The 15,234-nt window shown below is 44.6% G+C and overlaps 1 protein-coding gene across 1 annotated transcript in view; it reads right to left on the bottom strand.

Moving 5' to 3' along the window:
• The window catches only part of SCUBE2 (signal peptide, CUB domain and EGF like domain containing 2), a 283,319-nt gene that overhangs the window by 25,805 nt on the left and 242,280 nt on the right, over positions 1–15,234 (bottom strand). The window contains exon 20 of the mRNA XM_030201013.1: positions 5,851–6,048. Within this exon, the coding sequence (XP_030056873.1) occupies positions 5,851–6,048 (198 nt within the window). The remainder of the gene's footprint in view (positions 1–5,850; positions 6,049–15,234) is intronic.

Here is a 15,234-nt window from a genome sequence, read left to right as displayed (position 1 = left end):
CAGTGAGAGATAGCACATCACAAATTAAATCCGGAAAATCACATTGTGGAAAGTATATGAATTTATTTGCATTCTGCAGAGGGAAATAAGTATTTAATCCCTCTGGCAAACAAGACCTAATACTTGGTGGCAAAACCCTTGTTGGCAAGCACAGCGGTCAGACGTCTTCTGTAGTTGATGATGAGGTTTGCACACATGTCAGGAGGAATTTTGGTCCACTCCTCTTTGCAGATCATCTCTAAATCATTAAGAGTTCTGGGCTGTCGCTTGGCAACTCGCAGCTTCAGCTCCCTCCATAAGTTTTCAATGGGATTAAGGTCTGGTGACTGGCTAGGCCACTCCATGACCCTAATGTGCTTCTTCCTGAGCCACTCCTTTGTTGCCTTGGCTGTATGTTTTGGGTCATTGTCGTGCTGGAAGACCCAGCCACGACCCATTTTTAAGGCCCTGGCGGAGGGAAGGAGGTTGTCACTCAGAATTGTACGGTACATGGCCCCATCCATTCTCCCATTGATGCGGTGAAGTAGTCCTGTGCCCTTAGCAGAGAAACACCCCCAAAACATAACATTTCCACCTCCATGCTTGACAGTGGGGACGGTGTTCTTTGGGTCATAGGCAGCATTTCTCTTCCTCCAAACACGGCGAGTTGAGTTCATGCCAAAGAGCTCAATTTTTGTCTCATCTGACCACAGCACCTTCTCCCAATCACTCTCGGCATCATCCAGGTGTTCACTGGCAAACTTCAGACGGGCCGTCACATGTGCCTTCCGGAGCAGGGGGACCTTGCGGGCACTGCAGGATTGCAATCCGTTATGTCGTAATGTGTTACCAATGGTTTTCGTGGTGACAGTGGTCCCAGCTGCCTTGAGATCATTGACAAGTTCCCCTCTTGTAGTTGTAGGCTGATTTCTAACCTTCCTCATGATCAAGGATACCCCACGAGGTGAGATTTTGCGTGGAGCCCCAGATCTTTGTCGATTGACAGTCATTTTGTACTTCTTCCATTTTCTACAAAATGGCACCAACAGTTGTCTCCTTCTCGCCCAGCGTCTTACTGATGGTTTTGTAGCCCATTCCAGCCTTGTGCAGGTGTATGATCTTGTCCCTGACATCCTTAGACAGCTCCTTGCTCTTGGCCATTTTGTAGAGGTTAGAGTCTGACTGATTCACTGAGTCTGTGGACAGGTGTCTTTCATACAGGTGACCATTGCCGACAGCTGTCTGTCATGCAGGTAACGAGTTGATTTGGAGCATCTACCTGGTCTGTAGGGGCCAGATCTCTTACTGTTGGTGGGGGATCAATACTTATTTCCCTCTGCAGAATGCAAATAAATTCATATACTTTCCACAATGTGATTTTCCGGATTTAATTTGTGATGTGCTGTCTCTCACTGTTACCAATAACCTACCCTTCAATTATGGGCTGCTCATGTCTTGTCAGTGGGCAAACTTACAAAATCAGCAAGGGATCAAATACTTATTTCCACCACTGTACACTTCAGGACATACTTAAGACAGGAAAATATCCAATACATTTTACAGGCTTAAAACACACTGGGGGCCTTTTACAAAGCCATGCTAGTGTTTTTTAGATTGCAGCAAAAATCAGCTGGCAGTAAACACTGAGATGCCCATAGGAATTTAATGGGCGTCTCAGCATTTACCACCAGCTGATTTTACTACGAGCTAAAAAATGCTAGCATGGCTTTGAAAAAGACCCCCACTGTTTCTTTCACAGTGGCTAAATAACACTCACTGCTGCTGGCTGAATACTGACCCTCCTATTTTTTCAGTTCTTGTTAGGCCCACTTAGGTTCTGTGCACCATTACTTGACTTTCCTATTTCTATATTCCTCATGGGTGATAAACACTCATAGTTATGAGTTGTAGCCCTTTTTCTTCAGTCCTGGTTAGTGACAAACAGTGGCATAGCCAAGGGTGTTTGAAAGACCATATGGCATGCAGGCGAGAGAGGGAGAAACCAAATCACTTGTAGGACAAGGCGGAGTGCTGCCCACCCACCTTGGGTCCAGGCCCACCCAAACTTGGGTGTCTGGCTACGCTCCTGGTGACAAATACTGGAAAATTGAAGCACAGCAAGGGCTACCAGCTAATCCACTTCAGGAGGAAGGGTTTCTCCTATCTAGTTAAGAGATATCTAGTTTGCTGTCCTCTCCTCCTCAAGGTCAAGAAGAGACCTATTGGGGCTCAAAAGTAGGAATACACAAACCTCTTTCCAGATGATTAGCCAGCAATTCAATAAAGGTGCAAGAAGGTTCGCTCTACCAGGCCAACAAACTTTTTATAGAACATAGATCTGCCTTGTGGTAAAATTCACATCGGATCTGTGAAAAATCCAAAGTGCACTGTTAGAATCAATGGCTCTACTTTGATTTACCATAGATCCTCAAACAAAATAAAAGATAGATTTACAAGGCAGATCTGGAGGAAACTTACAATGTCTGTTCATGCACCTGTTTAGACTTTAATTTCAAAAGGTTTGTGCATTCTTACTAAAGAGCTCATATTTAGCATATTTGGATCATTTTAATATGGCTCAATGTACTGTATCAAAACCTGCAAGGGATCTACCCTATCCCCAACATATCCAAAGCATTGCTGTGGGTTCCTCCATTCCTTCATTAATGCTCCACTTGGGAATTGCAAATTCTGCCACCTCCAACCTAATTTTGCTGTGTGCTTCCTTGGAATCACAGGCTTGTACTAAAGGTACATGGAATCTAATGGCGAAACTCACACTACAGAAAGAGGACATTAAGGGCTAGATTCTATAAATGGCGCCTAGAAAACTCTGCACTGAAAAAAAAAGCTTAAGCAGTATTCTATAAGCTGCACCTAAAGTTCGGCATGGTTTACAGAACACACATTTAAGCAGAGAGTTGCAACTGCCCATGCCCATGCTGACTTCATACATTTCAAATTCTTGCTGACCTCTTTCCAATCTGCTCTTTTACCTGCCAAACAGGACTATTACATCCAGTTGACAAATTCTCTTGGCTCAAAACCTTGACGTCTCTTTGCCACACTGAACTCTCTCCTCAAAGTGCCTTCACCTCCAACCCCCCCTTCACTTTCTCCCCAGACTCTGGCTGAGTACTTTCATGATAAGGTTCACAAGATTAAACTTGAATTCTCAACCAAGTCACCTCCACCTCTCCATCCCTTAGTCCATTCTCTCAACCCTCCTTCAACCCCTGCCTCTTTTCCTTCCTTTTCTGAAATCACTGAAGAGGAAAGTGCACATTTTCTTTCCTCCTCGAAACTAACTACCTGTTCCTCTGATCCTATTCCCACCCATCTTCTTAGCACTATCTCTCCTACTGTCATCCCTTTTATCTGTCATATCCTCAATCTTTCACTTTCCACTGGGACTGTTCCTGATGCCTTCAAACATGCAGTAGTCACATCACTTCTTAAAAAACCTTCATTGGACCCTACCTGTTCTTCCAACTATTACCCCATCTCCCTCCTCCCTTTCCTATCCAAGATACTTGAACGTGCTGTTCACCACCGTTATCTTGACTTTCTTTCATCTCAAGTTGTTCTTAATCCACTTGAATCTGGCTTTCGCCCTCTTTATTCAACTGAAACAGTGCTTGCTAAAGTCCCCAATGACCTGTTCTGGGCCAGATCCAAGGGTCTCTATTCTATCCTCATCCTCATCCTTCTCGATCGATCTGCTGCTTTTGACACTGTTGATCACAGCCTACTCCTTGATACGCTATCCTCACTTGGATTTCAGGGCTCTGTTCTTTCCTGGTTTTCTTCTTATCTCTCCCAACATACCTTTAGTGTATACTCTAGTGGATCCTCCTCTACTTCTATCCCACTGTCAGTTGGTGTACCTCAGGGATCTGTCCTGGGACCTCTTCTTTTCTCCATCTATACTTCTTCCCTTTGTACTCTGATCTCGTCCCATGGTTTTCAGTATCACCTTTACACTGATGATCTACCTCTCCACACCAGAAATCTCAGCAGGAATCTAGGCCAAAGTATCAGCCTGTCTGTCTGACATTGCTGCCTAGATGTCTCACCACCATCTGAAACTAAACATGACCAAGACTGAGCTTCTTATCTTTCCCCCTAAACCACACTCTCCTCTTCCCCCATTCTCTATCTCTGTGGATAACACTCTCATCCTCCCTGTCTCATCAGCTCATAACCTTGGAGTCATCTTCGACTCCTCTCTCTCCTTCTCTGCACATATTCAACAGAATGCTAAAATCTGTTGTTTCTTTCTCTATACGGGTGGGAAAATGTGGGATACAAAAGCAACAAATAATAATATAATATCACCAAAATTCATCCTTTCCTTTCTGAGCACACTACCAGAACCCTTATCCACACTCTTATCACCTCTCGCTTAGACTACTGCAACTTGCTTCTCTAAGGTCTCCCACTTAGCCATCTCTCTCCTCTTCAATTGGTTCAAAATTTTGCTGCATGACTTATATTCTGCTAGTGTCGCTATGCTAATATTAGCCCTCTCCTTGTCACTATATTGGCTTCCTATCCATTTCCGCATACAGTCCAAACTCCTCTTATTGACTTACAAGTGCATTCACTCTGCAGCTCCTCAGTACCTCTCCACTCTTATCTCTCCCTACACTCCTCCACCACTAACTCCGTTCACTGGGTAAATCTCTCTTATCTGTACCCTTCTCCTCCACTGCTAACTCCAGACTCTGTCCCTTTTATCTTGCTGCACCATATGCCTGGAATAGACTTCCTGAACCAGTATGTCAAGTTCCATCTCTGGCCATCTTCAAATGTAGGCTAAAAGCCCACCTTTTTGATGCTGCTTTTAACTCCTAACCCTCACTCACTTGTTCAGTACCCATGTTTTATCATTCCCGCTTTAGTATTTCTCTTATCTCTTATTTGTACTGTTTGTCTGTCCTAATTAGATTGTAAGCTCTGTCGAGCAGGGACTGTCTCTTTATGTCCAGTGTACAGCGCTGCGTATGTCTAGTAGCACTATAGAAATGATAAGTAGTAGTAGTAGTAAATTTAGGCACGGCCATTTGCACCAGCGAAAACATAGTGCAAATACCTGTGCCTAAATTTATGCATGGAGAACCACTAATCTGTAATTACATGTGTAATTCAAAACCATAACCCATTCTGCCCCAAGATGCCCATGACCCTCCCATTTCTGCCTCACCTTTTTTGGACTGTATGTAAATTTTAGGCATGGATGTCACACCTAGCTTTACATATGTTGGTCCCAATTAAATCTAATTAGTGCCAATAGTTGCTTGTTAAAAAAGCCAATTATTGGAACTAATTGGCTTGTTATTCAATTAAACTGCACATGAAAATTGGAACTGTGCCTAAATTTACGTGCACAATTTTTGGCATCCTTTACAGAATCAAAGGGTAATTGCAGGCATATCAGAGGCATTCTGCCTTCTCCAGAGTCTGCAAACCTGTCTTCAGAGTGAGTCTTAGCTGCAAAACAACCTTAAGCAAGCTGTTCTCATTAAGCACAATTACATTTTTGCCGCAACGTATATAACTGAACATCCCACACAATCCTTTAACTGTAGCACTTGCTTTAACCCAGTGGTGTAGCCAGAACTGAGTATTTGGTGTGGCCTGAGGTTAACACGGGTGGCAATTAGGCAATGTAGATGTTGACACCAGTTCCAGTTCTCCTGTTATTGAGCTGGGTCACTGCCACTGACTGGAGGAGGCCTGAATCCAAACTGAAGGGGCCATGGCCCACCCAGGCCCGCCCACAACTATGCACTTGCTTTAACCTTCAATCTCTCATAGTGTAAGATGGATCTGTGAATGCTTTGGGTCTTCAGATAGAATCAGACTTACAGCTTTTTCGCATCACCAGGTGATCTCCACATTCATCTTCTATTGGTAGGAATATTTCTGGGACTACGATTAGAATACGGCGCTTGGGAGGCGGGTTGATGCTCCACGTACACTCAGTGTTTGCTGGGTAGTTTCCCGGATAGTTTGGGGATTCTATATATCCAGTGAAATCTCCAAGTTCTCCTCCGCAGTACCTGTCTTAAAAGGGAAAATTGGAATCCTCGTTAACAAAATGATATAAAATTATGGTACTCATTACTCCAAACAGAAAGGAGATGAAGTTCAATCAATCCACATCAACAACGTATTATATTATACTAGTAAAAAAGGCCCGTTTCTTACAGAAATGAAACGAGCGCTAGCAAGGTTTTCCTCGGAGTGTGTATGTTTGACAGAGTGTTTTGACAGTGACTGTGTATGAGAGCGAGAGAGTGAATGTGCGAGTGTGTGTGTGTGGCAGAGAGAGAGAGACTGTCTCCTCTGTCCCCTGCCCCCCCTCCAGCCACCCAGTGATTCTCTTCTCTCCCCTGCCCCCCATCAGGCCACCCAGCGATTCTCCTCTCTCCCCTGCCCCCCTCTCTGGCCACCCAGCGATTCTCCTCTCTCCCGTGCCCCCCCTTCCAGGCACCCAGCAATTCTCCTCTGTCCCCTGGCCCCCCTGTAGCCACCCAGCGATTCTCCTCTCTCCCCTGCCCCCCCCTCCAGGCACCCACCGAGCCTCCGTCACTCCTTTGAAAGCCCTGCCCGTCTGTAGCCTTCCCTTCGAGTTCGTTCCCTCTGAGTCCCGCCTTCTGACATCATTTCCTCTTTCCGCGAGGGCAGGACTCTGAGGGAACGAACTGGAAGGGAAGGCTAAAGACGGGCAGGGCTTTCAAAGGAGCGACGGAGACTCGGTGGGTGCCTGGAGGTGGGGGGCAGGGGAGAGAGGAGAATCGCTGGGTGGCAATGACGGACCGGGCAGGCGGGTTGGGCGTTTTTTTTACAGACCGTTGATTGGTTCCTCGTTCTTGTGACGTTGTGGGACAGTGAGAGCCAATGAAACGCTGAGTTACATACTTACGAAACCTACACTGCCACAGTGCCATGGAGTCAGCATCAGAACGTTGGAGGTGCCTTTTATTATATAGGATATTACTCTTACCTAGTTATATAGCACCTAATTATTTATGAAAACATTCTTTCAAGTAAAGACACACAATAAGAAGAAAAAGGCTCAAAGAGTAAGACCGCCTGTATTTTACAGTGGCCACAGACTGGCTACAGTATTATCACTGGTGTAAAAAACCACTAATCTGCTTTTATATTTTGATTTTTCTTTACTCAGTTTTGATGTATACATAGCTGCCCGACGATGGCCAGAGTTTCATCCACCTGCTTCAGGGATGTGCGGTAATTAAAAATGCTTAGTCGCTCAGCTTCCACCGCTGGCCATTGTCGGGCAGTTGCAGCAGCTACATACAGAATGGCTATCTTTTTCAGAAGCTAAAACTGAGTAAACTGCTTTTACCACATTCTCTGGCAACAAATTTCACAGTTTAATTACACGTTGAGTGAAGAAATATTTTCTCCGGTTTGTTTTAAGTTTGCTATTTAGTAACTTCACTGTGTGCTCCCTAGTCCTAGTATTTTTGGAAAGAGTAAACAAGAATTCATGTCTACCCGTTCCACTTCACTCAATCAGTTGGGATAAATAGATGGGCGGCTAAACTCAAGGCAAGTTCTTTGCACAGTTAAACAAGATATAAGGGGCTGGTCTAAGTTACAGCGTGTGTAGGTAGCTAGTCCAGCTGTGGCATGAGTGGTACACAATACACTGTGGTATTTTATAACGTACATACATAAATGTGTGCTCCACCCATGTGAGCACCTACATGCCAAGTACCTACATAAGTACATAAGTACTGCCAACAGTGGCCAATCCAAGTCACAAGTACCTGGCAAGATCCCAAAACAGTACAATACATTTTATGCTGCTTATTCTAGAAATAAGCAGTGGATTTTCCCCAAGTCCATTTTAATAATGGTCTATGGACTTTTCCTTTACGAAGCCATCCAAACCTTTTTTAAACTCCACTAAGCTAACAGCTTTTACTACATTCTCCGGCAATGAATTTCAGAGTTTAATTACATGTTGAGTGAAGAAATATTTTCTCCGATTTGTTTTAAATTTATTACTTTCTACCCTCATTGCATGCCCCCTAGTCCTAGTATTTTTGGAAAGAGTAAACAAGTGATTCTTTTCTACCTGTTCCACTCCACTCTTTATTTTATGGACCTCTATCATATCTCCTCTCAGCCGTCTTTTCTCCAAGCCCTAGCTGCTTTAGCCTATCCTCATAGGGAAGTCATCCCATTCCCTTTATCATTTTTGTCACCCTTCTCTATACCTTTTCTAATTCTGTCTCTTTTTTGAGATGCAGTGACCAGAATTGAACACAATATTCGAGGTGCGGTCGCACCATGGAACGATACAAAGGCATTATAACATCCTCATTTTGTTTTCCATTCCTTTCCTAATCTTCTAATATAATAATTTGCTCCTCCAACGTTCCAATGAGGCTATCTGCGTTCGTAACCATCTCCTGACGTCACTCTCCCACAGTAGAAGCCTGCGTGACTGACGTCAGGAGGTGTTACTGTGGTCGCCTCTGTCTCGCTGTCTTCAGACTCTGCATCGCTGCCGCTCTCCTCCGCAACCCAACGTCCCTCTTGCTCCCTTCCTCCCTTCCAGTTCCAGACCCTCTCCCTCCGATTTTTAAAAGTCATCTTCACTTACCAAGTCATGCTTACGGCGGACGACAGCAGCGGTAAAACGCATGCAGGCTCAACCCTTCTCTCTCTCTCAGCTGTGGTCCCGCCTTTGCAAAAACAGGAAATGAGGGCGGGACCACAGCTGAGAGAGATTGTGACGGAAAGCGAGTGCGGGGTGGAAATTGTGTGTGTGCGAGGAGCAGCCGGTGTAGGGTGGACCCGGAGTGTCGGAGGTATAGCAACGGGGCAGTTGAGGACGTCTAAAATTTGGACGTTTCTGTGATGGGGCAGTAGAGGACGTCCAAATTTTGGATGTTTCTGCAATGGGCAGTTAAGGACGTCCAAAATTGGATGTTTCTATGAGAAAGACGTCTTTCTCATAGAAACATCCAATTTTGGACGTCCTTAACTGCCCATTGCAGAAACGTCCAAAATTTGGACGTCCTCAACAAACTCGGAGGGAGGGGTGGACCCTGAAACTCGGAGGGAGGGATGGACCGATGAACAGTGAAACTTGGAGGGAGGGAGGGAGGGACCCTGAAACCCAGAGGGAGGGACCCTGAAACTCAGAGGGAGGGAGAGAATGACCCTGGAACGGAGGGGGGGGGATGACCCAGGAACTCGGAGGGAGGAAGGGGGACGACGACCCAGGAACTCGGAGGGAGGGAGGGAGGGAGGGGGGACAACCCTGGAACTCGGAGGGAGGGGGGATGACCCTGGAACTCGGAGGGAGGATGACCCTGGAACTCGGAGGGGGGGCGCCCCTGGCACACACTCTCAGTCTCACACACACACTCTCTCTCTCACAGACACATTCGTACCCAGTCTCACTCTCTCTCTGTCACACACACACTCGTACATTCACTCTCTCTCACACAGTCACTCTCACACACACTCTCTCAAACATACACACTCTGAGGAAAACCTTGCTAGCGCCCATTTCATTTCTTCCAGAAACGGGACTTTTTCCCTAGTACTATCTAATATTCTATTCGCTTTCTTAGCCACCGCTGCACACTAAGCAGAGGGTTTCAACATATCATCAACGATGACACCTAGATCCTTTTCCTGGTCAGTGACTCCTAACGTGGAACCTTGCATTATGAAACTATAATTCGGGTTCTTCTTTCCCACATGCATCACTTTGCACTTGCTCACATTAAACATCATCTGCCATTTAAATGTCCAGTCTCGTAAGGTCCTTTTGTAATTTTTCACAATCCTCTTACGATTTAACAACTTTGAATAACTTTGTGTCGTCAGCAAATTTAATTACCTCACTAGTTACTCCCATCGCTAGATAAATATGTTAAAAAGCAGAAATCCCAGGACAGACCTCGTGAAACCCCAGTATCTACCTTTCTCCATTGAGAATACTGACCATTTAACCCTACTCTCTGTTTTCTATCTTTTAACCAGTTTTTAATCCACAATAGGACACTACCTCCTATCCCATGACTCCAATTTTCTCTGGAGTCTTTCATGACAAACTTTGTCAAACACCTTTTGGAAATCCAGATACACAATATCGACCGGCTCACCTTTATTCACAAGTTTGTTCACCCCTTCAAAGAAATGTAATAGATTAATGAGGCAAGATTTCCCTTCACTAAATCCATGTTGTCTTTGTCTCATTAATCCATGCTTTTGAATATGCTCTGTAATTTTGTTCTTTATAACAGTCTCTACCATTTTGTCCAGCACCGACGTCAGGCTCACCGGGTTATAATTTCCCGGATTTTCTCTGGAACCTTTTTAAAAAATTGGCGTTACATAGGCCACTCTCCAATCTTCCAGAACTACACTTGACTTTAAAGATAAATTACATATTACTAACAATAGTTGCACAAGTTTATTTTTCAATTCTATCAGTACTTCGTGATGAATATCGTCCGATCCAGGAGATTTGCTACTCTTCAATTTGTCAAATTGCACAATTATAGCCTCTAGGTTTATAGAGATCTAATTCAGTTTCTCTGACTCATCAGCTTTGAATACCATTTCTGGTACCTGTATCTCTCCCAAATCTTCCTCGGTGAAGATCGAAGAAAAGAATTCATTTAATCTGTCTGCCATGGCTTTGTCTTCCCTGAGTGTCCCTTTTAACCCTTGGTCATCTAGCAGTCTAACTGATTCTTTTGCTGGCTTCTTGCTTTTATGTTTAAATCTGTTTATTATTTGAACATATCAACAAAGCAAGACAACGCACATTTGTAAATTGCAGACCACCAAACTCCCTCAGGGGTTACCTGGGGCTTACATCTATGTTTACAATCTTGACATCACTTCTCAATTTTACAAAGTTATGCAAATGTACACTGCATTTAGTATTCTAATCCAAACCCCTATCCTCCCTGACCCACCCTCCCTCCCTTCTGAACTTGCCTTGTGCTGAAAAAAAAACCTGAGAGGGGGATATGAAAACATTTCTTGTATTAACTATAAACAATTCTTAATGTAACAATCAGCTACGTGCCTGGTGAGTTAATGTCAACCAAAATGGCTCCCATGTTGCTATAAGCCTGCGGCCTTTTATGCTATCTAAATCAGAGATACCCAGTCTGTCCATCCTCAACTGTTCCATCATGTGCATTTTCCAACAATGCAAGCTGGGAAGGGAGGACTGGAGCCAAACACATAGTATGGACTTAAGGCCAAATGTCACTGAGTATCTTAGAAAAGAGCGAAGTCCTCCACTGATGAATTCCCCCTCCTCCCAGTGCCCGAATAGCAACACTGGGGTAACCTCCATTTTTTGGTTCCACCACCTCGATATCATTTTCATTAAGGAGTCCCAGAAGATCCAAACGGACTTACAATGCCAAAACAAGTGCCCAAGGCACGCTCATTCCTTCCCACATTTCGGGCAGTTTCCTTCCCACCCCAGCTTGCCTCGCCCAGTTTGGTGAAATAAACAGTCTCATGATAAACTTGTACATCAACTCTTTGTGTTGAATCAAAATCACTTGCTGATGTATTTACCTAATGGAATTTTGTAACATGGTACAAGTTACCTCAGTTCCCAGATCAAATGACCAAGCAGAGGCCAATTCTCTATAACGAATGCCTGGTGTATTGTCTTGTAAAAATCAGTGGTGGTACGATAAAAGTACTCCCTGAGTTCCTCCCAAGGTGAGTACCTCAGAAAGGACCTCCTGTACATCTTCTATGAGATCAGTCCATTTGAGAGAGTTTACACAGTGTTGTAATTGTATATAGGCAAAATAATGAATTTGATGCAGAGCATGTTGCCCTTGCAGTTCATTGAAGGTTTTAATTTTCCCCTCATCCCCCACCACATTAAACAGGTACCTCAGGCCTTTCTTCACCCAAGTGGAAAAGGTCCTCCCATACATTGCTGGTGGAAATGCCGGGTTTCCTGTAATGGAGTGGAATGGGGTCACCGATGCTGAAAATCCAAAATGATGACATAACCATCTCCATGCTTTCCTTGCCTACCGAAACACTGGAAACTCCTTAAAAATTCCAAATAGCAACGATTTGGTAGCATGGAGGACATGACTCAGGTGTATAGGGTGGATGATACCACCTTCTAATGATGTAGCCGAGAATTTCTCCACCCCCCTAAGCCAATCATTTATATATCTCATCTCGCATGCAACTGTCAAGTATCTAACGTTCAACAATCCCATCCCTCCATATTTCTTGGGAGTCTAGATGATCTCCATGGATAACCTTGGCTTCTTCCCTCTCTACAAAAACATCTGCACCAATCTGTGAAACTGCCTCAGTTCTCTGTTTTGTAAGTATAATGGCAGCATTTGAAATGTGTATAAACATTGGGGAATGATTATCATATTAATAAGATGAACCCGTCCCCATAGAGAGATAGGATAAGCCTGCCAGATCTGCAATTGTCTAGCGGTGTCAGATAACAAGATATGCAAATTCACAGAATACAATTTGGTTAGATCTGCCGGTAAGTGTATGCCTAGGTATTTAAGAGTTGTGTCTGCCCACTGGAGAGGGAATTCCCCATTCCATCCCCCCCTCACCTTTTCCTCGTTTGGGAGGGCCTTGGATTTTTCCAAATTTAGAGTAAATCCAGAGAACTGACCAAATATATGTATCACAGTAAGCAAGTTAGAAAGCGAGGTCTCTGGATCCGTCAGGGTAAGAAATAGATCATCGGCAAAAGCCAATACTTTTACCTCTTGCCCTCTCATTACCACTCCCTTGATGGTCACATCCTGACTTATTTTCCGAATCAAGGGTTTGATGCAAAGCACAAATAGTAAGGGGGATAGGGGGCAGCCCTGGCAAGTTCCTTTTTGTATCTGGAATTGTGATGTGCGTTCTCCATTCACTAAGATTTGTGCCCTAGGATGATGGTATAAAGTTTTAATGGCATCCAAAAACCAACCCCCGATGCCTGCCCTTTCTAATCAGGTACATTTATTCCCACCTCACTTTGTCAAATGCTTTTTCAGCGTCTAGGCTAACTGCTATTGTGTGATGACCCTGCTTCCTAGTATATGGCATTGCCATCAAAATTTTCCTGACATTCCTTACGGATTGCCTGTCTCTCACAAATCCAGCCTGTTCATCTCCTACCAAGTTAGGCAGTTGTGTTGCCAGCTGATTTGCTAACAGTTTGGCCAAGATTTTTATATCTAAATTAATGAGGGAGATCGGTCGGTAGGAATCTGCCTCATCCTTCAGTTTTCCTGGTTTTGGCAGTATAGTAATTAGGGCAGTGTTCGCATGAGGGGGCAGCTCCTTTATTTCTACCACTGATTGGAAGTAAGCCATTAATGGTTTTAACAATGATATGTGTAGTATTTTATAGAAGGCTACTGAGAACCCATCAACCCCAGGGGCAGTTAGCAGGTGCAAATTCTTAATAATTAATTGAATTTCCTGGGCCTGCAGCGGTGCATTCAGCAGTTCTTCTCCTGATTGGGTTAATTTTGGGAGGTTCAGCTGTGCTAAAAAGTCTTGTATTAGAGGAATGCTTATGGTGCCTTCTACCCTATATAGGGATTGAAAATGGTTATGGAAAATCAATTTTATATGGTCGCTTCTATTGGTCAATCCCCCCTTCGGATCCTTCAGCGCAGACACCTATCTAGATCCTCCCCAATTTTTGATCAGCCTTGCAAGCAAACGTCCAGGCTTAATTCCAAACCGATATAGTTTATAGCACTGATAAAGCATGCTTCTGTTACTTTGCTCATGGATGTAGCTATTTAGTGCCACTTGTATGGACACCAAATTATCTTTATTGACCGTTCTGTGGTCGTGCGCATACAGCAATTCTGCTTTTTTAATTGATTTTCCAGCCTTGTAATTTCTGCTGCCACTTGCTTCTTCCTGTGGCTTGTATAACCTATGATTTTACTCCTCAACACTGCCTTAGCAGCTTCCCAAAATAGCTGTGGGTCCTCTACATGCTCCGAGTTATAGTTGCAGTATTTATCCCACTCCCCTTGTAGGAATTTATGAAATTCTTTGGAGTGGAGTAAATAGGAAGGAAACCTACAACCCAAGGAGAACTTGTAGTGGGATGGTGCAGCCAAAACCACCCATGTCATAGAGTGGTCTGAGATGGCTTCCACCTCTATGTCTGCCTCTACAATGTCAGGAAATAAACTCTGGGACACGAATGTATAATCCAATCTGGACATAGTATCATGTGCTCTGAATGTGTGTTCTAATGGGTGTAATAGTTTCCATGCGTCTACTAATCCCAGTGATTGTGCAAAAGACGACGGTACTCCTCTACCTGATCTCGACTCACCGTGTTTGGCTGGGCTATCTTGTCTAGGATCCATCACTAGGTTCATATCACCTACTACTAGTATCGGGGACTCCATGAAATGTGCCAATTTACTCAACAGTTCAGGAAAAAAATTTTGTCAAAAGGTGTGGGCCCATAGGTTCCTAAGAGGTAAATATTCCTACTTTGAACCCACAACTTTATGAGTATATAGCGTCCATTTGTGTCAGTAAACATCACTTGGGAGGTGCATGCTAAAGATTTTCTAATTAATACTGTGATAACTCCTTTGCGAGACCCTGATGAGGAGAAAAACACATCTCTCACCCATCTCCTCTTAAGTTTTAGATGTTCAGCAAGTGGTATTCCTAGGGGGGGGGGCGGTGGGTGCGATCCGCCCCGGGTGCACGCCGCTGGGGGGGGGAGTGCCACGCGCCTGTCGGCTCCGCTTGTTCCGTGCTCCCTCTGCCCCGGAAGAGGTTACTTCCTGTTCCGGGGCAGAGGGAGAATGGAACAAGCGAAGCCGACAGGCGCGCGACACCCCCCCCCCCCAGCAGGTAAAAATGCACCCGTGGGGGGGTGTCCTTTCGCCGGGGGGGGGGGGGGTGGCGCTGCACCCAGGGGGGTGCATTGGCGATCCGCCCCAGGTGTCAGCCACCCTAGGAACGCCACTGTGTTCAGCATCGGTGAGCCTGGTTTCCTGAAGACATATAATATCACTTTTGCTCCTTTGGAGAGCTGTCAATATCTTAGATCTCTTAATGGGGGATGTGATCCCTCCCACATTCCATGAAGTGATTTTACATGCTGACATTAACAATAAAATATTGCATATTCAAAGTTATTACACATTTGAATACTTCAGGGGCGCCCAGCCTCGCCCCCAAAGAGTT

The sequence above is a fragment of the Microcaecilia unicolor genome, chromosome 4 (genome assembly GCF_901765095.1).
Source record: "Microcaecilia unicolor chromosome 4, aMicUni1.1, whole genome shotgun sequence".
Classification (NCBI taxonomy): domain Eukaryota; kingdom Metazoa; phylum Chordata; class Amphibia; order Gymnophiona; family Siphonopidae; genus Microcaecilia; species Microcaecilia unicolor.
This window is presented reverse-complemented; position numbering and strand designations above follow the sequence as displayed.